This window comes from Lathyrus oleraceus, chromosome 1 (genome assembly GCF_024323335.1).
Source record: "Lathyrus oleraceus cultivar Zhongwan6 chromosome 1, CAAS_Psat_ZW6_1.0, whole genome shotgun sequence".
Lineage (NCBI taxonomy): Eukaryota > Viridiplantae > Streptophyta > Magnoliopsida > Fabales > Fabaceae > Lathyrus > Lathyrus oleraceus.
This window is the reverse complement of record NC_066579.1, coordinates 136,393,212-136,405,838: the sequence shown is the minus strand read 5'-3', so window position 1 is coordinate 136,405,838 and position 12,627 is coordinate 136,393,212. Positions and strand designations below refer to the sequence as shown.

The 12,627-nt window shown below is 33.3% G+C and overlaps 1 protein-coding gene across 1 annotated transcript; it reads right to left on the bottom strand.

The window, feature by feature from the left end:
- Window positions 1-3,664: 3,664 nt before the first annotated feature.
- On the bottom strand, window positions 3,665-11,783 carry LOC127122302 (ABC transporter B family member 19). The gene is made up of 10 exons (XM_051052663.1): window positions 11,143-11,783; window positions 10,989-11,043; window positions 10,663-10,838; window positions 9,674-9,874; window positions 8,977-9,236; window positions 8,489-8,805; window positions 8,179-8,402; window positions 7,265-8,084; window positions 6,942-7,183; window positions 3,665-5,121 (listed from the first exon to the last, which is right to left on the bottom strand). The coding sequence occupies exons 1-10, from the start codon at window positions 11,389-11,391 to the stop codon at window positions 3,913-3,915; spliced, it is 3,753 nt and encodes a 1,250-aa protein (XP_050908620.1). The 5' UTR covers window positions 11,392-11,783; the 3' UTR covers window positions 3,665-3,912.
- Between the last annotated feature and the right edge of the window lie 844 nt (window positions 11,784-12,627).

The window sequence follows — 12,627 nt, the reverse complement described above, 5'->3', positions numbered from 1 at the left end:
CCAACCCATAAGTTATTTAGACCATTAGAATCCTATGAAGGCCTAACTTATCAATATCTCCTTTGAAGAATAAAGTATCAAACCCTTAACAAAACCTATTACTCCATTATATATAAAAAAATAATTGAAAAGTATTCAGCAATCAAATAATTAAACAGAAGAATGAAAGTTGGAACATTGAAGCAGACACATAAATCACATGCATCACCATCAAGATGTTTTTTCCAATTAATAACATGACAAATTGTAACAAATCAAAATTAGACAATCTATTAACATAAAAGTGATTGATTCAACATGAGTTATCTTGCTCTCTTGTGTATGGATTTTTAGTAATTCACATGTATTCTTACTCTTTTCATGTCCACAAATGTGACTTCCAATTCATGTTTCATCAAATAATTATTACTCAAAAAAAGTTGTTTGAACTTTGAACATGAAAGCTATTTATGAGGCTTATCAATGATATGTCTCTTCCATCATCACCACGGAATGGTCATTAATATGTGTTGACCATTGAACAGATGCTGTTTTAACTAAAATAGAAATGGGCTACATCTGCACACACTTCTTTACCCTCTTTTTGGGGTAAGTGATAGGAAGAATCTTGTATCACATTTCAATTTTTTTTAATAGACTAAGTGCCCGTTTGTTTTGGCTTTTTTTTAAAATGATTTTTATAGTGTTACATATTTTAGTGTAAAAAAAATTTACAAAGAAACTTTTCATAAAAGCTTAAATGAAAATTTGGTTTGAATAGTTATTCTTAAAATGTTATTTTAGGTACTTCATCATTTTATCGAAACTTTTTTTGGATATCAAATTTTTAAAAAATCACTTAATTTTGAAGCTATTTCAAATAGCTTTTCATAAAAATCATTTTTAAATACAATTTTTTGAAAAAATTGTGATTTTGACTATGTTTTGATCTTCAATAATGTATATTTATGTTATAGAATGAATAATTCAATCTTTTAATTTATAAAAAACAAATTTAGAAATACTTGTAATATTTTGAAAAATATTTTTGTAGAATCTATTTTCAAAAATATAAAGAAAAAATCCATTTTTTTAAAGCTAAAACAAACTGGCCCTAATTCATCAAGACGGAATGATCTCTGCAACACCGATACTTCTAGAAAAAAACTTGCAAGTATCAGACATCGACATAACACAAACATTTGTAGTTACATTCATTCATTTTTTAAAATTATTATCAGTATTAACCTGTCAATATTAGTGTCATATCCGATATCTATATTCTTATATGTGTCTTTTCTGATATTTCTATCGGTGTCTGTGTTCGGTGTTTGTGTCCGTACTTAATAGTTTATAGTTTGTCAGATTAAGTGTGGTAAGATGAAATGGGTGTTCAGAAAAATTACCAAGGTTGATGTCATAAGGAACTGACAAAAAAAGGGTCCCTTCCTTATAATCTTATCTCTGAATAAGTCAAATTGAAGTCAGTGAATCCAATGCATTATATTTACCAGAAAAAACAGTAATTGTTTGTTATGATTTTTATTATAATGTTTCTTAGTATATCATCATGCACTGCCATAAATACTATAAATATTCAGAATTACAATTATCAAAACAATGTATGTGACAATGTGATATGGTGGAGCTAGCTGGATCATGGACTATTGGATTCTGAAAGTTTTCAGAATTATGGTCAAAAATGTTTGAATAAAAGACTCACTAGTCACTACTGTGTCACAAAGCTGATTCAAGTTTTCTGTACATATGTACCTTGTAAGAATCTAACTTCAACATGTGTAGGACCCATTTTTACTCAGAAAATTCAGTCATTCTGCACCATTTGATCTACAAGAATTAATATTTTCCATTCAAATATGGCCATTAGATAAAGATTTAGGTTAGAATTTGAATCCCTACCGTCAGGGTTTTCACGCATTCACACTGATAAAATGATACGAATGATTTGATCTTGATCCTACGACTTATACAAAATAATTTTAATTTTCTTAAAATTATCTATTTTTAAATCAGAACCGTTCGATCTTGATTGGACGGTCTGACCTAGTAAACATGTTAGTAATATGTTATGTTATATACTAACCAATTGATTAAGCTATGTGTATTTTAAAAAATGAAGGTATAAAAGAAAGTAATTTGATATAGTGAAAGCAACATATGAAAGTTATTTCCAAGTCCACTAAAATAGAAACAACAAAGTTGTACTCTATCCAAGACAGTTTGTGGACCATTTAGCCACTTACACAACAGCATAGTACATAACTTAGTTAGATTCTTCACTTTCAAAAATCTATCACTAGATTCATTTCTCTTCAACTCTATCAAATTACATTTTTACCTTAGAGACTTCACTTTATGTGATCATATGATTAAAAATAATAGTCTTGCTTTTTTTTCTTAACCTTAACCTGATCTGTGTTTATCCATAGCGGAGAACCAAAATCATGTCATACCAGCTGTTTTCAACCGTCATTATAGAGGAAAAATCGATATTTATCATATGGTAAATTCGAAAATCTTCATGTATGCGGTGCCATTTGATAACACAGTCTATTATTACAATTTATCTCAAATAATTGAATATTTTTTGTCTTTATATATAAAAAGTCTTAGCCATAGGGTTGTAGCATAGCAAAATCATCTTGAAATATATTTTTACAAAATTCATGCAGACATACATAATTGAGGCTCAATGATGTGATGCATCAATCCTAGCAAGAGCCAAATGTCTTTGAAAATCTTGTTTCTATACCCAAAAACATGACATCTATTTTCCTCACCTATCATTTTCTCTTCTTCTCAAACACAAATTTCCTTTTATATTATTACACTGACATTGCATTGGAACTGCAAATTTGTTTAGGACCCTAATGGGGGCCATGCTCTCTTTTAACTTTTCTTTCAATAGTTTTCTTGTAGACCAAGTACTTATATGTATGTTGTATCCTTTTCAGTGAAGGTTAATAGGGATTGCAAAACATCTCCGATCCGTTAAATATATCCGCTTTGCCAACATTTCTTCGTGTAACAAACTAGCCAACATTTCTTCGTGTAACAAACTAAGATTTTACACTCGCACCTTCTAAGACTTACATTTTTACGCACTATGCCTTATTTTTTTTGGGACAAACCAAAGTTTAAAAGTTTAAGACCCACACCGTCAACATATTCCTTCCACTCAACTACATGTTTTCGAGCTTTTCTACAATGGACCTAACCAGGACGGAGATATCCGTTTCTCAGTCTAACTACTACTCAAGTTTCATGTGATAAAGTTCCCTTGAAGTGGTTCATTTTAAAGCCTTAAAAGCCATATTATAAAAAAAATATTTCACCCATCCTTCATTACCAATAATAACTCACACCATCTATCTCAACTTATTTTATCTCTGAAGTCTAAAAACTGAAATTTCCCTTGTTAAAGATGAATAACTGAGATGTCGCATATTCGGTTATACGGTCCTACTTTATTGTTAAAAATAGATATAAGCATTGCTAGGGACCCTCAAAGAAAAAAGTTGAGTTTATCTTTAACTCAAAATAAAATAAAATCATGTGACAAACACACATGCATGAAGAAAAAGGCAAAAACAAGACAACATGCAATTGTTGGAACTAAATTATATTAATAGTAAAGTACAAGAAAAGCTAAAACGAAAACAGATAGATAACATGCTTATGCACCTTAATAATTGATAATAATATATAATACTTGATACTCTATTGAAAAATAGAGTACTTTTGTTCTCAAGGTACAAACCTCATTTTAGAACACATATCTACATCTAAAAAAGAAGAAAAAAATCAAAGCATGAGGTTAATGGGACCAAACATAATTATCAACTCACAAAAGTCATTATCATTATCATAATCATATTTTAAGAATTTAAAATTTTCTCTTATTTCTCACTCTCATATGTGATGATGTTGAAGCTGCAAGAGTCTAGAATAAGCTCCTTCTGGTCTGCTTATGAGTTCAGAATGACTGCCTTGTTCAACAATGCGTCCGTCTTGCACGACGCCAATGCAATCGACGCCTCGAATGGTTGACAAACGATGAGCCACGAGCACGGTGGTTCGACCCCTCATTAGCCTCTCTAAGGCTTCCTGTAGAACGCATTCGGATTCTGCGTCGAGTGCACTTGTCGCCTCGTCGAGTAAAAGTATTGCGGGATCCTTTAAAACAGCTCTTGCAATGGCGATCCTTTGCTTTTGACCGCCAGAGAGTTGAACGCCCCGTTCGCCGACCGGTGTCTTGTAACCTTCGGGTAAACCACTTACAAATCCGTGCACATTGGCTGCACGAGCCGCTTCGATAACCTCGGCTTCTGTTGCGCCTTCTTTGCCGTATGCAATGTTGTCGAAAATGCTGGACGCGAACAATGCGGGTTCTTGTTGGACTAAACCGATTTTAAGCCTCAAAGACTTTAAATTCAACTTCCTAATGTCCTTTCCATCAATCATTACTTTACCGACAAATGGGTCATAGAATCGTTCTATCAATGCAATAACAGAACTCTTCCCGGAACCACTCGCCCCAACAAGAGCTTGACTCTGACCTGCGCGGATTCTAAGGCTGAAATCTTTGAACACCATCACATCCGGCCTAGAAGGATACGCGAAATCAACATGTCTAAGCTCAATCTCTCCACGAACCGATTCAACCATTTCAGCATCAGGATCATCAGGGTCAATTCGAGTTGACCGGTCAAGAATTGAGAAAACCGAACCAACAGCTTCACCACCGCGGATAATCTCCGGAGCAAGACTAACCGTTTCCGCTACAGAATTCGCCGTGATCACCAAGACAACAAACACCTTGATGACTTTAGAAAACGTCGATAGGCCTTTGCTCACTAAATGTGCACCATACCATAGAATGAGAGCTTCTGACGCGTAAAGGGCTAACTGAGACAAACCGAACAAGAGCCCCGATGTCAAACTTCGACGCAGACTCTGGCTCTGCGGAACACGTAACTCGTGGCAAAAGATGGACAGCATCTTGTTTTGAGCATTGAATGCGGCAACTGTTCTGATGTTGCTTACTCCTTCTCCTGCAATCATGCTTGTCTTCGCATGCGCCTTCGCAGTGTCTCCGGCGAACCCTTTGAGAGATAGTTGCTGTAAAATCGAAACACAAACACAAAACAAAACTCATTGTTAGCACTTAATCAAAAGCATAACATTCTAAATAAACTCTTCAACGAAATTTCTAAACTCTAATCAAAATTATTGGTAAGCAAATATATCACAAGTAAATCTACACAATAAACAAAACAATGTAATTGGTTTTATTTTTGACGGATAATTTAATGGTAAGATATCGCGAGCTTGTGCCGCTGCTACCAACTGAATTGTCTCAGCTGCAATCAGATGTCTCTGCCACAACTACCAACTGAATTGTCTCAGCTGCAATCAGATGTCTCTGCCACAACTACCAACTGAATTGTCTGGACGAGACTAATTTAATTGATTTATTATTTTTTTTTTAGGATAAGGTTGAAGGAAATGAGTAAAAGGGTGGGTCCTATATAGGGGACAGATTGTTGATAAAATAAGGACACCACCAACTGCATTAAAGGCTTTGATATATTAATTGGAAGGTACATCCTTTACTTACCAATCAATTATTTTTCTTCTGTGTCTATAGCATGCGTAAATCGTAGGACTCTACCCCTTTACAAAGACAAATTTTTAAGTGATTAATACTAAAAGTTAAAAAATTATATTCTTTGATTAAAAAATCACTAGTTGAAAAAAAAAATAGAAATATAATATAGAGGCAAAAAAAATACTTTATAAAGTAAGCCAAAAGTAACTGATATTTTTATATTAAAAATAAAAGGTAAATTCTTACACAGTAGCCAAAAGTTACATAAACTAATACTAGTATATCCAAAAAAAACTTTGATTATTATTATTAGTATTAAAAAATATGTGAGGCATGTGTAAGTGAAGAAAAGTCCCACATGATCTCACGTGCACAGTCCAAATCTCCATTGGTTAAAACAACAATAATAGTACCTTATAAAAACCAAAAAATATTATATATATATATATATATATATATATATATATATATATATATATATATATATATATATATATATATATATATATATATAAAAATAGAGGTCACATGTCTAGACAAATTAACAAGACCTGAAAAAGAATGAAAAGATCACGGGTAACAACAACAACAAAAAAAAAGTTCAAATTCCTAGACAAATTAAAAGGTTTAAGATTTTATGAAATATATTTAATACTAGAATATATATAATAAAAAATTATATAATGAAGTTTCCTCTATACACATGAATTTCAGTTCACAATACCCCAAAAATACTCTTAACAAATTTAGTCTAAAAATATTTTTTATTCTTCTTTCATCAATAGCAATGAAGTTCTTTTTTCTCTCTCTTATACTAGTACTACTACTATATTTAATGAATAAATAAATAAATATTTGAGTGCAATTAATGTGGTTTTAATATTCTAAAATATTTGTATATTTTATTACTGAACTTAAGGCAGAGAAGTGGAAGGAAGCACGTGCACCCTTCAAACTAGGGTAGGTCTTAGTTGTTTTAGGTTTTGTCGTTTAATGACAGTTTCTTTTGTGAAGTTAGATTCTTACACTGTAAAAGGGAAAGTGTTACTAAAGGTATCAAATGCTTGTAATAAAGTAAGAATCTCTAATGTTAAAATTTAGAGTTACCCTATCTACTCTTTAGGGTCAACACATGTCATTTATAAAATAAAATAAACAAAAAAATATTTTTTTATTTGAGTTTCTAGATTAATATCTGATCATGATCGGACCGTTCACGTTTTGACATTGTATGAATGTCAAAACATAAGCAGTCCGATCAATTGATCACTATGTCCGATCAATTGATCGGACACAGCTAAGGTTATGCAAAGTTTGGGGTGAGATTTACCTGAGCAAAATTTGCTAGAACAAGAAGAGGGAAAGTTCCAAGGATGAGCAAAGAAACCCTCCATTCAACTATGAAAGCAACAATGAAAGAAGTGAGAAGAGAGGTCATGTTTTGCAAAATGACTGATATCCTCTCAGCAATGGCTGACTTCACATCAGCCGCATCCGTGGCAAGGCGAGCCGCAACAAGACTCGAGTTGTGCTCCTCCTCGTCGAACCATCCAACTTCATTCCTCAAAATCGCTACGAAAAATAACATAAATTCAAAACTTAAGTCGATTATTTTTCAAAAATGTCGGAAGATCGAAGATCAATGTAGCATACCTGCAAGCATCATTCTTCTGACCCTTGTGGTGAGATTTTCTCCCATGATACTAAAAAAGTAATGTTGAATCAAGTAAGCACCGACGGCATAGATTCCGGCACCGATGTATATGAAAACATATTCTTTAGTTTTCTTCTCCATGGATGCATAGTTACTATAGTAAAAGACTTCAATCATGTTGCTCATAACAATAGCAAAAGTTGGACCGATGAATCCAGAAAGAATCGATCCAACGGCGCCCATTATCGAGTAAGGCCATTCGGGTGCGTTCATCTTGAGTAACCGGAAGAAGTATCCGTCTGGAGCTGGATTCTTCTTATCGGTTTCGGCATTTGAGATCATCTCGATTCGGCCGTCGGCTCCGGTGCTGTATTGGTAGCTCAAGTTTCTCAAGCTTCCTGACCTTAAGCTTAAAGACTTTGTTGAAAGCGAATGGCTTAACCGCGAAGAGCGGTTCCGGCGAGTTGAAGGGTTTGAGAAGTCTCTATTTCCAACCATTTCTTGGAATCGAATTAGAGAGGCGTAGGTTCCTCCCTTGGCAAAAAGTTCTTCGTGTGTTCCTGTCTCGACGACTACTCCTTGTTGAATAACTGCAATGGTGTCCACGTTTCTAATGGTTGATAATCGATGAGCAACGACGACTGTTGTTCTACCAACCATGAGACGGTCTAGCGCCTCTTGAACAATGCTTTCGGATCCCGCGTCAAGAGCACTAGTTGCTTCGTCTAAGAGAAGGATCTTCGGATTTTTCAACATAGCCCTCGCAATTGCAATCCTTTGCTTTTGTCCCCCGGATAATTGAACTCCTCGCTCTCCAACCTGATAAAAAATCAGTTAGCGTTATTTACAATTAAATGACCGATTCGAAGACGAAAAAAGTAAAAATTTGTTATGTTCTGAAACTACTACCAACCTGAGTGTTGTAGCCATTAGGAAGCAATGTAATGAAGCTATGAGCATTTGCAGCAGAAGTTGCGGCTTCGACTTCGTCTATTGTTGCATCGGATTTTCCGTAGAGTATGTTTTCGAGAATGGTAGTTGCAAATAATGCAGGCTCTTGATTCACCAAACCGATTTGATCGCGTAACCATTTTAGTTGTAGCGTCTTAATGTCCACATTATCAAGAAGAACCTGACCTGCATAGCCCGTTCCGAAAGATCAACATAATTGTTCGCCGAAAATAATAAAAACTTCAAAATCTTCAAAAGAGTGAATTTTGTACCTTCATTAGGATCATAGAACCTTTCAATTAAGGAAACAACGGTACTCTTTCCGGATCCACTACCACCAACAACCGCAACGGTTTTACCGGCAGGAAAAAAGATCGAGAAATTCCGAAAAATCATCACGTCCGGTCTTGACGGATAGCTAAAGCTAACATCCTTAAATTCAATGTTTCCATTAACCTCGGCTAAGCACTTTCCTTCCAATTGATCTTCGACAATGGTTGGTCTCTGCTTAATGATTTCCATCAATTTGTATCCGGCTGCTTTGCCTTTGCTAAAAGCGCCTAAGTTCGAAAACGACTGACCCAAACTCCTATCGAAGCAAATAAACAACATGTCACAATCAAAGGAACATTCTTATTATATCGAAAATGATAGATATTCATTCATCAGCGTCATGGTAATCAACATGTTCTATTAAAACAAGTGATTATACTCTTATTATATTAAAATGATAAACTCGTAAAAATCAAATTGCACTCACATTCCACCGACAATGGCCGAGAAAATAGCTGTGAATGCCTTGCCTCCATCGGTTTGTCCGTTCCTGATAAAAACACCGGCATACCAAAAAACTAGCGCCCACGACATGCAAGCTATACCGTATGTGCAACCTAAGCCTAAGCCTTTGGCCATTCCTGCCTTGTATCCAAGCTTCAAAGTGTTTTGAATTGCATCGGAATAAGAATTCAACGCCTTACTCTCACCAACATAAGAGTAAACCGTTCGAACTTGAGCAATCGCCTGAACACATAGCAAATAACAATGAAGATCGATTCATTAGTTCCCTACATTAATCGGTAACTTATTTTTAATCGTGTCAATTTTCAAAACAATAAGTTGGCATTAAAGCAACATACACATCTATCATCATCAATAATCATCATTATCATGCTTTTTGATTATTTACTTTACTCAAAAAAGAAAGAAACTACGAACTTTATGAGTATTGCACATTAAATTACATCAATTAAAGTTAAACATTCTTTGAACTTATGTCACTAATTCATAAAAATCGCCATGCGCTGCTTGTATTCAGAAAAGTAAAAAGGACAAAAGAGCTTTTTCCTAGACATGCTTTTTTTTAATGAGCAATTTTTTGTGTTACTTTCCATATAAAGAAACATGTTCATTCATTCACATGATGTTCTTCAAGATTCAACAATGAATTTAGATTTTACCTGTTCAGCAATTATTCCAGCATTCGCATATGATTCGCGACTCTTCGATGTAAGTCCGGTGAGTGTATAGGCATATAAACCACCAGCAAAAGCAATTCCCGGAATCACGGCAACACTAAGAAGTGCTAATCTCCACGCTGACACAAAACCAACCACAAGTCCGGCTAGAAAAGTTGATAGATAATGTATGAAATTCCCAACCTATAACCAAACAAACAAACACAAAAAAATATTCAACCAACCAATACAAATCAATGTAGCATTTTAGAACATTTTAGATTTCAAGTATGCATGGTGTACGACACGTGTCAATTGTCAATGCGAGTAATGTATCTAGTGCTAGTGTCGTATCAGATGTCATGATGTCGTAGTACACTTTAAATCTCAAATGTGTATCTGGTGTCCGTCATGCGAACATCTGAGTCAGTCTCATATCTAGTGTCAGTGCCGTCCCAGATGTCAAGATGTCATGATATAGTAACACACTTTAAATCTCTCCAGTGTCAATGTCGTATCAGATGTTCTGATGTCGTAATACACTTTAACTTTCAAATGCGAGTAAGTCTCGTATGAGTTCGTAACACGTAGACATGAGTCAGTCTCGTATCTAGTGTTAGTGTCGTATCAGATGTCTTAATCCCGTGACACATTAAATCTCAAATGTGTATCTAGTTTCTGCCACGCGTCGACTTCTATGCCGCATCCGACGATTATATAGTATACTACTACACAATTCTTTATGGAGAAAAAGAGGAAACTAATAATGTCATCAACCCCCCAAGGCGCACGTTAATAACTGTCTTGCTAACATGCGCCACAATGAGCTATGATCATATGGGGGACCACTCTCTAATAGATACCAACTACCACAGAAGGCAAAATTTAAAGAAGTGACTAAACTTCAAAAAATAGTACTATATTAAAACAACCTTAAACCATATTTAACCCAACAAAAAAACATATAAAAATGTAAGGGTCAAATTAAGCACCTTCTCACTTATAGCATCTTGGACTAATAGTGTATCAGTTGAGACACTGAAAACTATATCTCCAGTTCTTGCATCTGTATCAAAGAAACCAACATCTTGTTTTAGAACTGCCTCTAAATACTTCTTCCTCAAGGTGCTAACTTGTCTCTCCCCAGTATACATCCAACATGCAATCTCTGCAAAAATTAACAAAAAATAATTATTATTTTTTTAAAGACTATTCTTAGTAGTTTAATTATTAATGTGTGACAAAAAATGTGAACCATACAATAATTAATCTTACATGATGATGATACATGTGAAGAAAAAAAAAGAAAAAAACATACCTGCATAAGATGATATACAAACAACAAGGCCAAGGTACACAAAGTAAAGTGCATACTGCAATGATGATCATAAGAAGAACAAAAAAAGTTAGTAATTTAAAAACACAGATCTGAGAGAAAGATTAGTGTTTTGAGAATTTTGAATAATGTTAACCTTGGAAACTTCATCAGTCATTTTCTTCAAATCCATTTGGTTCTTACCAAAACCGTTAACCATTTGACCAAACAGAAGAAAAAAAACAGGCATAGAAGAGCCATGAATGATGGCACCAATACTTCCAGAGATCATAAGAATCCAATCATATTTATCAGCAAATGAGAAAAGCTGATAAAAGGGTAAACTTTGTTCCTTCTTCTTCTCTGCTTCAGGCAATGAAGCTTTCACATCAGAAGCTTCAGCCATTAGAACAAATGAAAAACACTGTCTTTCGATGAAAAGGTTCAAAAAAAACTGGATTTGGATAAAAGGGTAGGTGTTAATTTTTATAAAAATTGGATTTTTATAAAAGGGTGGTCAAGAAGTGATGAAGTGAATGTAATGTGTGGATTTTTTGACCATTTTAAGGAGATCTGATGCAACCTTTGCCACTGTTGTTTTTTTGGTTTGACAACATTAGTGAAAGGAAAAAAGAAAAAAAACACTTCCTTTGCTTGAAAATTTTAGGAGTTGTGTTTTGAGTTGGTGAGAGAGAGAGAGAGAGAGTGTGTTGTTGGACAGTGGTCAAAGGTGGAAGTGGAGAGAAGAGAACATAGATTTGAGAAGAGAGAGTGTGTGGATTTATAGTGTGAAACAACACTTTAACTTTGGTTGTAAAATTACAAAGAGGGTGTGATTCAATCAACTTAGGTTGATAAAAACCATAAAGGAAATTATTAAACAGTGTCTTGGGAATATGTACTTCTAGATCATATAGGTTAAAAATATTGCTAATACTTAACGGTTATAAGAAAAAAATCTTCATTTTTCTTATAACAAATAATAAAAAAATAGACATAAACTTTGTTTTTTTTTGTTTTTTTTTAAATGCATATTTTTTAAGATAAAATGAAATGTAAATTATATTTAATTTGATTTCTCTTTATTTTTTCTTATTATGGAGTAGTATGATACTAATATTGTGTTTGAAAATCATGTATTTCTTTTTTAATATTAAAAGTTTTTTGTTTTTAATGATAAAAAATATAAATTATTGATTTTTAAAATTTGTAAGTATGACTTTAGTAGTTATTATAAATTGCCCACATTTGAAAATGCACCTAAAAGTTTAAAATTTTAATATTTAACATTAAATTCTAATATCTATATATTTGTTTTTAATATTTCTTTTGTTTGATTTTGACTTACAATAAATTGGTTTGTTGGAGAAAACTAACAAATGTCTAACAATGTTATATAATAATTCTTTAAAAAAACTATTAAAAGTTATGTATTTAATGTATTAGAAATTGTAATATTACTTTTTTAACAAATAATCTTTTTTTTTTACATAGTTGAAGTTACAAAAATGTATTAACAATATTACTTATATTAATAAATGACTATAAAAAATACAATTTTCTTTATTTCTCCTTTAAATGTAATTTTAGGGATGAAAAATATAAATTATAATTAAAGGTGTTTCGAACGGGAATCAGAATT